The sequence below is a fragment of the Pygoscelis adeliae genome, unplaced genomic scaffold, assembly GCF_000699105.1.
Source record: "Pygoscelis adeliae isolate BGI_AS28 unplaced genomic scaffold, ASM69910v1 Scaffold445, whole genome shotgun sequence".
NCBI lineage: Eukaryota > Metazoa > Chordata > Aves > Sphenisciformes > Spheniscidae > Pygoscelis > Pygoscelis adeliae.
Genome location: NW_008824894.1, coordinates 318,963 through 329,526, shown reverse-complemented (window position 1 = coordinate 329,526; position 10,564 = coordinate 318,963). Strand labels below are relative to the sequence as shown.

Here is a 10,564-nt window from a genome sequence, read left to right as displayed (position 1 = left end):
TCAGCTGTGTTCTTACTCTGTTCCTTAGCTGTTGTCCCCTGTTAGAGATTGGTAGTCCAGCAAGTGCTTCGGCTGTCACGCTGTGCGTGTTTCTTGTGTAAACTTTGAGTCTGAAGTACTTCTACTGCTTGCATATGGGAGCAACATCAGACCTTGCTTTTTCCGTACAACAGCTGTTCTTGGGCTTTGATAGAGTACCACCCCAATGGAAAAGGTTGGGCTCAAAATGGAAAGTACTATGTTATTTTCCAGGGATTAGTGAGAAAATCCAAAACAGTTTTGGTAACAAATGGCATCTTTTGTCAAACTTCAGAAACCCAGGGTAGCTCTTGGTTATCTGCGAATGGCTGCTGCCTTAGCTTCAGTGTGGGAAGCTATATAAACCCACCTTTTTTTTGTTCCGTTACAAATGTTCCATACTGCTGAGGGTGAGTTTGGAGCTTCCAAAAGGTTGGAAGAGACAGCTTTACCCAGACAGCCATAACTGGGAGTATTCGCGGAATGAACCTACCACAGCCAGCTCCTGCACTACGTACAGCATAAAGGGTGTGATGGGATGTAGCCAGTGGACATGGAACGATCTTTCCATTCCCCGTATTAATCTGGGGAACAGCAGATGCAGACTACAGCCAACCGCAAAGAAGAAACCCAAGTCATTGGCATTGCCCGAATGCTGGCAAAATTAGTTTCTACAGGATAGGAAACTTGAGGGTGCTTTTATTTTTGAAAAAAACTATTTCCACCCCCCCCCCATGTTTTGACTTCAGAAACAACCGCATAATAGAATAGATTCAAGTCCTAATAAAAAGTAGTCTTTCTCAGGTAGTCTAAGCAAAACAAGCCATGTGGATAATGGCAGCCTTCAGTAGCCAACAGCAGCAATTGCTTTGATTCCAGGCTGCAGCTGCTCTAACCAGATTTAGGCTTTCTTCTTCTGGAGTGCCTTTTAGGAAGGTTCAGAGATCTCAGAGGACAGGGTACTTAACAGAAAGAAGGCAGTCAGATGCTTATGACCTTAGTGTGATGTATTCGATATTGATGGCTTTAAGTCTTTTGCTGTTTTTTATGATAACAGGGAAATCTCTGTATGTGAAGAGGCTACATGAGAGACTGCAAGCAGAGCAGCCTGACTATACAAAACTTCTGAAAACCATCAGACTAATTGAACCAGAAGTGGATGAAGATAAAGTGCTAAAATCTCTTCTGCCTTTTCTGAAGAGAAAACACCAGACAAAGCCCATGATATTCCATTTTGATATCACCTCTTCAGTAAGTACATCCCTCCCACAGGTGCCTTGTCCTAGAAGTTCTGTGTAGATCCTTGCAGAAGTTGTTTCTTTAAAGCTTTTCTTTCTTAGTAAGCCATTTCATTAGGACGTATTTTCTAATTGTTGTCTAAGTAACATAAAGAACTCTTTACCGTCAAGGTGGTTGAACTCTGGAACAGGTTGCCCAGAGAAGCTGTAGAGTCTCCAACCTTGGAGATATCAAAAACCTGACTGGACATGGTCTTGAGCAGCCTGCTCTAGCTCAGCCTGCTTTGAGCAGGGGGGATGGACAAGGTGCTCTCCACAGATCCTCTCCACCCTCAGCTGTTCTATGATTCTGTGAAGTTACGATGAGTAAATAAAGAGGAAATGCATTTGTGTCTCTTCTTGTGATAGGTACAAAGTGGAATTCCAGAGTTTCTATTCAAGCTGTTGGTTTTGCAGTATCTGGCAGATAATAATGGAAATATGTGGCTACGACAGAAGTGCCATTTGTATATCATTGAAATCCTTGAGGTACCACCAGTGCCAAAGAAAGCAGCAAGACATGTATGTACACAGCAATACTTGATTTCTTCGAATTTCTCAGTGCTTTTGCACATATGTTTGTACATAGCTGCACATGAGTTGTAGAGACTATAACTGTAAACATAGCATGGGAATTCTGTTTGTATCAGGGTGTTCTGTAATCACCATTACAAAGTGGTGTCCCTGGTGTTGTACAAAGTGATATTAAAACTAGACAGTAAATGATACCTGTTGTGGTTTTCTTGGGTTGGTAATTTCTGAAGGCCTGTTAGTCCAAGCCTCACTGCCCCGCTGTAACATTTATAGGAAACATAAAAATGCAGAATCTAATCTTCCTCATGTTACTTTGCGTGTTTGAAAGTACTAGAATATTTATATGCAGCTATAAGAACAGAGTGTAGAAGTGACAGGGATAAATAACAACAGTTTCTTCGGTTTAGTTTCTTTTTCTTTGAGGTAGCACTGAGAAGGGGCTGGAGGTAACAAAGGACTAATGTTACAGAAAGGAGACTGCAGGAGGAAATAGGATTAATTGTTGTGATGCCCTTTAAGTGGAAAAAGTGATGCACAGGGGAAAAAGTGTCACGGTTGTATAGACTAGCTGCTGTTAATCAGCAAGGTCTGTGATTTTAGGCAAAAGTACTGTAAGAACAGATTAAATAAATTGAGGAAGATTAGGGCTACAGCTTTGTGATGACCTATTTTCTTTTCCTTTACTCCAGATGTCAGCGAGTCAGAAGTATAATTTCTTTGATGTGTTCCCTAAAGTAACATGCAAGTCTCCCAAAGAAGTACTAGAAATGGAGACACTTGAGAACCAGTCTGGGGATGTTTCAGACCCAGGAATGGACGAGGAGGAATTTTGCAGTGAGGCTTTCCAGAGACCTTTCCAGTACCTAAAAAGATTTGACCAGGGGTACAATCTGGACACATTCTGTTATGAAGCGCACACTGTGGAAGGGAACCCGGCAGAATGCCTGCAGCAGTTCCTTCTGCACTGCGGGATCATAGATCCCTCCTGGTCAGAACTCCGAAACTTCACATGGTTTCTCAATGTTCAGTTGAGAGACTGTGAAGCTTCTGTCTTTTGCAACCCTGACTTTGTCCAGGACACTTTGCAAGGTTTCAAAAACTTTGTCGTTTCCTTCATGATTTTAATGGCAAGGGATTTTGCAACACCCTCCCTAAACATTTCTGATCAAAGTTCAGGAAGGCAGTCCTCCAACCTGGAGAACGTTGCAGAAGATGATCTTCTTCCTTTCCGCATTCGGAAAAAGTGGGAGTCTGAGCCTCATCCATATTTGTTTTTCAATGAAGATCGCACGTCCATGACATTCATTGGTTTCCACTTTCAGCATAATGACAGTCGCGGTGTTGATGCCATTAATCCTTTGAATGGCAACATTATCAAGAAAAATGTCATGACTTCACAGTTGTACAAAGGCTTGTTACTCCAAAGAGTTCCCTTCAATGTTCCATTTGATCAGTTGCCTCGTCATGAGAAGCTAGAGAAGCTTTGCATGGTTTTGGGAATCCCCTGGGTAATAGACCCTGATGAGACATACGAACTCACGACAGACAATGTGCTAAAAATCTTGGCTATTGAGATGCGATTCAGATGCAACATCCCAGTTGTCATCATGGGAGAAACAGGCTGTGGGAAAACCAGACTTATAAAGTTTCTGTGCAAGTTACGCAGAAGCTATGTAGAGGTAGAGAACATGAAGCTTGTAAAAGTTCATGGAGGTACTACTGCAGAGATGATTTATGCCAGGATCAAAGAAGCAGAAGCCCTTGCTAAAACGAATAAGGAGCAGCACGGGTTGGACACAGTCCTCTTTTTCGATGAAGCCAACACAACAGAGGCTGTAAGCAGCATCAAGGAAGTTCTGTGTGACCACACAGTGCAGGGGAAGCCTTTGGTCTCTTGCTCTGGCTTGCAGATCATAGCAGCCTGCAACCCTTACCGTAAGCACACACCAAAGATGATTCAACGCTTGGAATTAGCTGGGTTGGGTTACCGTGTCAAAGCAGATGAGACGAAGGATAAGCTTGGATCAATTCCACTGAGACAGCTTGTGTACCGGGTCCATGCGCTCCCACCCAGCATGATCCCATTAGTGTGGGATTTTGGGCAGCTGAACAACTTAACTGAAAAACTGTATATACAACAGATTGTACAGAGAGTTACTGAACACGTCCCAATGAGGCAGTCTGAAGAAGAGGTAATTACAGAAGTGCTTTTTGCTTCCCAGCAATACATGAGGCAGAGGGATGATGAATGCAGCTTTGTCAGCCTGCGGGATGTGGAACGCTGCATGGAAGTTTTCAAGTGGTTTCACAAGCACAGTAAAATACTGTTGAGAGAACTGGAGAAGTACCTTGCCGAGAAGAGAGCTCCAAAGAGCACTGTTGAGAGAAACAACATTTTTTGGTGCTTGGTGCTGGCAGTTGGGGTCTGCTATCATGCATCCTTGGAAAAGAAGGAGGCATATAGGAGTACTATCAGCCAGGTCCTTCCAAAACCTTATGATACCCAGAAAAAGATTTTGGAAGAAATCTCCCTGATGCAGAGCTTATTCCTGAGTGGTGTGCACCTCCAAGATACCATAGCAAGAAACTTGGCCTTGAAGGAAAATGTCTTTATGATGGTCATCTGCATTGAGTTGAAAATCCCTCTTTTTCTTGTTGGGAAGCCTGGGAGCTCCAAATCCCTTGCGAAAACCATTGTGGCTGATGCTATGCAGGGCCAAGCAGCTCATTCAGATTTGTTCAAGGATCTTAAGCAGATCCATCTAGTGTCTTTTCAGTGCAGTCCTCTCTCCACTCCAGAGGGAATCATAGGCACTTTCAAGCACTGTGCTCGATTCCAGGAAGGGAAGAACTTGGAGGAATATGTCTCAGTGGTGGTTTTGGATGAGATTGGGCTGGCAGAAGACTCTCCCAAAATGCCCTTGAAGACTTTGCATCCACTTTTGGAAGATGGCTGCATAGACGATGTCCCTCTTCCTCACAAAAAGGTCGGCTTCATCGGCATTTCCAACTGGGCTTTGGATCCTGCTAAAATGAATCGAGGCATCTTTGTCTCACGTGGTGACCCCAGCAAAGAAGAGCTCATAGAAAGTGCGAAGGGGATTTGTTGCTCAGCACGAGGGGCTTTGCAGAAGGTCGAACAGTATTTTTGTCACTTTGCAGATGCATATGAAAATATTTGCAAGGCCCAAGACAGGGCGTTCTTTGGTCTGCGTGACTACTACAGCCTCATAAAGATGTTTTTTGCCTTAGCTAAGAGCTCCAAAAGTGAGCCGACACCTCAAGACATAGCTGAAATTGTTCTTCGTAACTTTGGTGGCAAAGATGATGTCAATGCCTTGGAAATATTCACCTCACAGTTACCAGAAAAAGGAGAAATACGTGCTCATGATATCAGTAGACTTGAGCTGGTACGACAAAACATTTACAGCAGTGGTCAGGATGGTGATTGCAGGTACCTGCTTGTGTTGACTGAGAATTATGCAGCACTGCAGATCCTCCAGCAAGCTTTTTTTACTGCCCGGCGACAGCCAGAAATTATCTTTGGCTCCAGTTTCCCCAAGGACCAAGAGTACACCCAGATATGCAGGAACATCAACCGTGTGAAGGTCTGCATGGAAACTGGCCAAATGGTTGTGCTCCTCAACTTGCAAAACCTTTATGAAAGCCTCTACGATGCCCTCAATCAATACTATGTGTACCTTGCTGGCCAGAAGTATGTTGATTTGGGACTGGGCACCCATCGGGTGAAGTGCCGAGTGCACCCGAAGTTCCGTTTGATAGTCATCGAGGAGAAAGACGTGGTATATAAGCACTTCCCCATACCACTGATCAACAGGCTGGAAAAGCACTACCTGGACATCAGTACTGTCCTGGACAGGGGGCAAAGAGAAACTGTGAAAGAGCTGAAGAAGTGGGTGTATGAGTTCACTGCAGCCAATACAGAAGAGCACTTCATAAGCAAGCAGAAATACAGCCCTTCTGATGTGTTTGTGGGCTACCACTCCAATACCTGTGCCTCAGTGGTCCTGCAGGCAACAGAAAGGCTGAAACCAGTGTGTCCTCCTAGTGAACTCATGTCCTGCGTGAAGAAAGAAGCCCAGCTGGCGCTGCTGAACTGTGCCACCCCGGACTCCGTGATCCGTCTCTGCAACTCGGTGGGTTTGTTTATGGCAGATTCTCTGGCCAATATATACTTCAAGCAGCAGCAACACATGTCTTTTGCAGACTTCCTCCGAGCTCACGTCCACACTGGGTCTGGGTACCAAACAGTCTTTACAGAGGTGAGTATCTTGCAATGTCCTCTCAAAACCCTCCCAACCCGCACTGAGGTTTTTGGTTTATACTGCCAGGGCTGCATTATGGCTACACCCGAGTAAACTTGATAACAGCCTTGCTGCTTAGTGCCCAGATGTGCAGAGGTGGGTGTTTCAGCAGGTGTGTTGTTGCATCCTGAAGAATCTAATACCTCTGCTATGCGTGAAGCAGTATTTGATGCTCCCTGGCATCAAAGTGGGGGTTTTAAGTGAGTTTGGGCAGCTGATGCATCTCTTTACTTTGAAAGTAGTTCTGCCTCCATGAACACAGCCAGCAAAATGGCTACTGGCTGCAAAAAATGTTGTCAGGAGCCTTTGAACCCTCATATCTTTGTCTGCCTCTGGTCTTACAGATACAAAAGATTTTAATCCAGCTAAGCCACAAACAGCCAGAGATCTCGTGGGCCTTTAATGGGATAGCTCTGTTCTATTTTTGCGTAGTACCAAAACTAAAGCACTTCAGCTGAGATTGGCTGGAGAATTTCTCCCTCTCCTGCCTCACATGGAAACAAGGTGCTTTCTCTTGGGGCTGGACTTGCTGCTCCCTGAGAGCGCTACAGGGAAGGCAGCCTAGGAGAGAAGGCACGCTACAGGGGTTCACAAGAAGGTTCTCGGAGCCTTGGCTGCCCCTTCTCAGCTGCCCCTTCTCTGGCAGCACCAAGAGTCATTGTGTCCAGCTACCCAGCAGTGGCCCTGGGTTGGTGTAACAGCCCATGTTGACCCTTTGCCTACTGGCAGGGCAAATAAATGTTTTTTGGGGTGCAGTCCAGCTCTGCAGCAAGTTAGCAGCACCTGGGAGCATAGGTGAGTAAGTCTCTACTGCCTTCCTACTGCATTCCTGAGCAAAGAACGAACCTACATCTTGTACTCCCAGGTCACCACCTTCTCGAGGCTTCTCACCAGTGCTGATGCTGCTTGCCTGGAGAGAGAGGTGCAGGGTAAAGCGCAAAGGCCTCAAATCCTGTTCCTGCAGCAGTTTGATACAGAGTACTCGTTCCTGAAGGGCATCCGGTGAGTCTGGTTTTGCATTATCCTGCTCTCAGTACGCTGTCATCTGGGTGGAAGATGCGCGGGCAGAACATTTGGAGTAACACATACGGAAGAGGGAGGCAGGAGGCCATGCTGTGCTGAACAGTGGACTGGCTCGGTGCAAACTGTATTAGCTCCATCATACTGAGATGGGTTTCTGAAGTTATACCGTCCCTATAGGATGGGTGTTCTAATCTCTCCTTCTGCCTGCAGCAGCCAAAGCTAATGTGGAGTGACTACTTCTACAGTCTTAAATGTTTTACTTTTACACTTAGTGACTTCTTTTAAATCCCCTTTCACTCTTCAGAGATTTCCTTGATGCCACGTCAGGAAATAAAGTCCTTATTATTCAGACAGACTTTGAAGATGGCTCTGAAAATGCCCAGCTGATTGCCTCAGCCAAGTAAGTCAAGTGTGAAGTGGTTCCCGGCTAGCTGTTCTGCTTGGCAACTCCTCACCCCCATTTGATTGTTAGTGCTGTTTTGGGGATTTCAGAATCAGGAATGTGTAATCCTATTTTTATTCTGTAGTGGAATGAATCTAGAAGCACTAATTGTATTTCAAATAATTATTCATAACCCAAGTCAAAATAAACTAAACTGAGTCAAATTACCAGATAATCCCCTTTGAAGTGTGAATTCTTGCCATTGGCTGCAGAAGTCCTGAAGAGCTGAGGATCAGGGTTATCATTCGAGGCATAGCTAGAGGTGGCAGGCTTGGCACCTCGGAAGGGGCGAGCGAGTCACTTATGTCTATATGGGGGAAGAAACGTGCCCTCTTACAGAGGAAAGACTTGTGGCCATGAACTTTTGTCTGTCTTTGATCTGTCAACAACATTTCCTCTTTTGTTGTAGATACACTGTTGTTAATGAAATCAACAAGGTGGACCTGGGAGAAGCCTCTGTCTTTGTTTACTTTATTATGAAGCTTTCCCGGGTGGAAGGAGGAACATCCTATGTGGGATTCAATGGAGGTGGGTCTGGCCTTCTGTTGCTCCTCACTCTTCAGCTGGCTTCAGGCAAACATACCAGAGCAACATTTCTTTTGTTCACCTTCCTTTTTAATGCTTAAAGTCTGGAATCAGTGTGTCCTGTGGGTTGTCAGAGCTGCTTCCCTTACCCGCAGGGACTGCCCCTGGGGGGTTAGTAGCTTGGAGTCCTAGTCTTTGTGAGAGCGCCTTGCCCACAGACAGATGAGTCCTCTTTCTAGTCAGCTGGAGAGCAGCAAACACGATGCTAACTGCATTGGCGTGTTGTTCTCCAGGAGGTGCCTGAGTACATGCTTATGTGTTCTGCACTTTCCTGCTGTGTGTGGTGGGTTCTAAGAGCCTCAAAGCCCCGGTAGTGTGCATGCCCCATCAGGTGGGGTAGTGTGCATTAGCATGTTCAGAGTGAATTGCTGCTTTCCCTTTCTACATCAAGAAGTGAGAGTAAGCGAGCTCTGAATGTGAACTGCTAGCCCACAGGTACTGGGAGATAATTCTTGGGAAGCTGCAGGCGTGAAATGATTTTTTTTTTGTCCTCTGTCTTTAGGGCTGTGGCAGTCGGTGCATATAGATGATCTCCGCAGATCCAAGGACATGATCTCTGATATGTCTGCCCTGCAGAACCTTACTATCAGCCAGATGTTCTGTGAGGATTCAGGTAAAACCAAAGGTAAGCTGCATGCTGGCTGTGCCAGCCAGTGGTGTTGATATGCCAGTGGGGAAAAGGGGAGATGTGGTCCCAGACTTGGTGCTATTGGAACTTATGCCTGGTACAACGTATCTAATGATTTTTCTTTTCACAAAAAACAACTGTTTTTTGTGGGGGTCACCACATGGCTACCAACTTGTATTTGTATTTAGTTCGTTACTGCAACTTTGGGTCATCAAGGAAGCTAATTTGGTGGTTTCCCTTTTTCTTTTGACAAAAATGTGATATTTGCACTGCTCAGCACGCTGAGTGCTCTGTCTCAGCATGGGAGGCAGCAGATGCTGCATGGCAGAGACCATTGACAGGGAGTCACTCAAGAGAATATCTCACTTGCATGAGTATAGATCTGTTCACCTAAATCTGTAGGAAGTTAGAAAAGACTTTTTCTTTCCCCTCCGTTTTTTCTTACACTTTTTCCTTTCACCATACTGCCTTACAGGATTCTGTTAGAGCTTGGTGCCTTAGCTCTGAGTGTCATATTTCTTCCAGTTCTTGCTGCATGAAGCATGATAGCTCTAGCAGCTGTAGCTGTGTTTAGAGAAGTGGATCTCAGCCTCTCATGCAGGTGATGATGGATCTCTGACAGATGTTCTGCTGCTCTGGGATGCGGTTGCTAGATAAACTCTTACCTGACTGATGCAGAAGTGTTCTGCTTCTTTCTAATAAAAATTCTACACCTTAGTTGTAGCTCTGCCTGTGAATGGAGAAGAACAGGAGAAAAACGAGGTGGAGGTTGAAACACCAGTACCAGAAGCAGAGCACTCTGAGGTTAGTTCAGAATACATTTGTTTGCTTCTCAGCTGTCAATACGGCTCTCTGCTCTTTGTCATCCATAGGTGCAACACACCTTTTGCATCCCCATTCACTTGAATTCCATCAGGAATACTATTTGCATCATGAATGTTAATGATCAAACACAAATTCCTCCCCCCACAGCCCAGTCAAAATCAGCATCATTAAAGAAGTAAACCGTTCTAAGGACCCTCTAATTCCTTAGTCATTTCATACTCCTAATTTTTAAAAATCAGTTTTAAAAGCATCTGTTGTCTTTCTACACCCTGAAGCTGAGAACTGTGATTCTGAGCCTGCCGCTCCAGCTGTTTGTGCTTTGAGGCGTGCATTTGAAGCCATGCTGGAGTTGGGTGTGGACTTTGCTGTGCTGCAGCCATGTTAAGATTGGCTCATGTTCCCCTGGCAGCATAAGCTGGAGGATGCCCAGTATGAGGGTGACTGCATGTGGCTTTTGCCTCTCTAGTGCCTAAGCATCTCCCAGGGAGGGCATATTTTCCCTAGTCACGTTTATAATTTCCACTTTTTTCCCTGAACTACTGAATTTTCCCCCTATAGGAGTCTTGTCTTAATACAAATGCTGTGTGTCCTGGTTTTGGCTGGGATAGAGTTAATTTTCTTCCTAGTAGCTGGTACAGTGCTGTGTTTTGGATTTAGCCTGAGAATAATGTGATAACACACCGATGTTTTAGTTGTTGCTGAGCAGTGTTTATACTAAGTCAAGGACTTCTCAGCTTCCCATATTCTGCCAGCGAGGAGGTGCACAAGAAGCTGGGAGGGGGCACAGCCAGGACAGCTGACCCAAACTGGCCAAAGGAATATTCTGTACCATATGATGTCATGCTCAGTGTATAAGCAGGGGGGAGCTGGCTGGGAGGCAGCGATCGCTGCTCGGGAACTGACAGGG

General features: G+C 45.3%; 1 protein-coding gene across 1 annotated transcript in view; it reads left to right on the top strand.

Moving 5' to 3' along the window:
- RNF213 (ring finger protein 213) overlaps positions 1 to 10,564 on the top strand; it is a 54,800-nt gene that overhangs the window by 21,950 nt on the left and 22,286 nt on the right. Inside the window, exons 25-32 of the mRNA XM_009324579.1 lie at positions 1,076 to 1,269; positions 1,665 to 1,817; positions 2,519 to 6,112; positions 7,020 to 7,156; positions 7,482 to 7,577; positions 8,029 to 8,147; positions 8,707 to 8,829; positions 9,551 to 9,636. Of these exons, the coding sequence (XP_009322854.1) occupies positions 1,076 to 1,269; positions 1,665 to 1,817; positions 2,519 to 6,112; positions 7,020 to 7,156; positions 7,482 to 7,577; positions 8,029 to 8,147; positions 8,707 to 8,829; positions 9,551 to 9,636 (4,502 nt within the window). The remainder of the gene's footprint in view (positions 1 to 1,075; positions 1,270 to 1,664; positions 1,818 to 2,518; positions 6,113 to 7,019; positions 7,157 to 7,481; positions 7,578 to 8,028; positions 8,148 to 8,706; positions 8,830 to 9,550; positions 9,637 to 10,564) is intronic.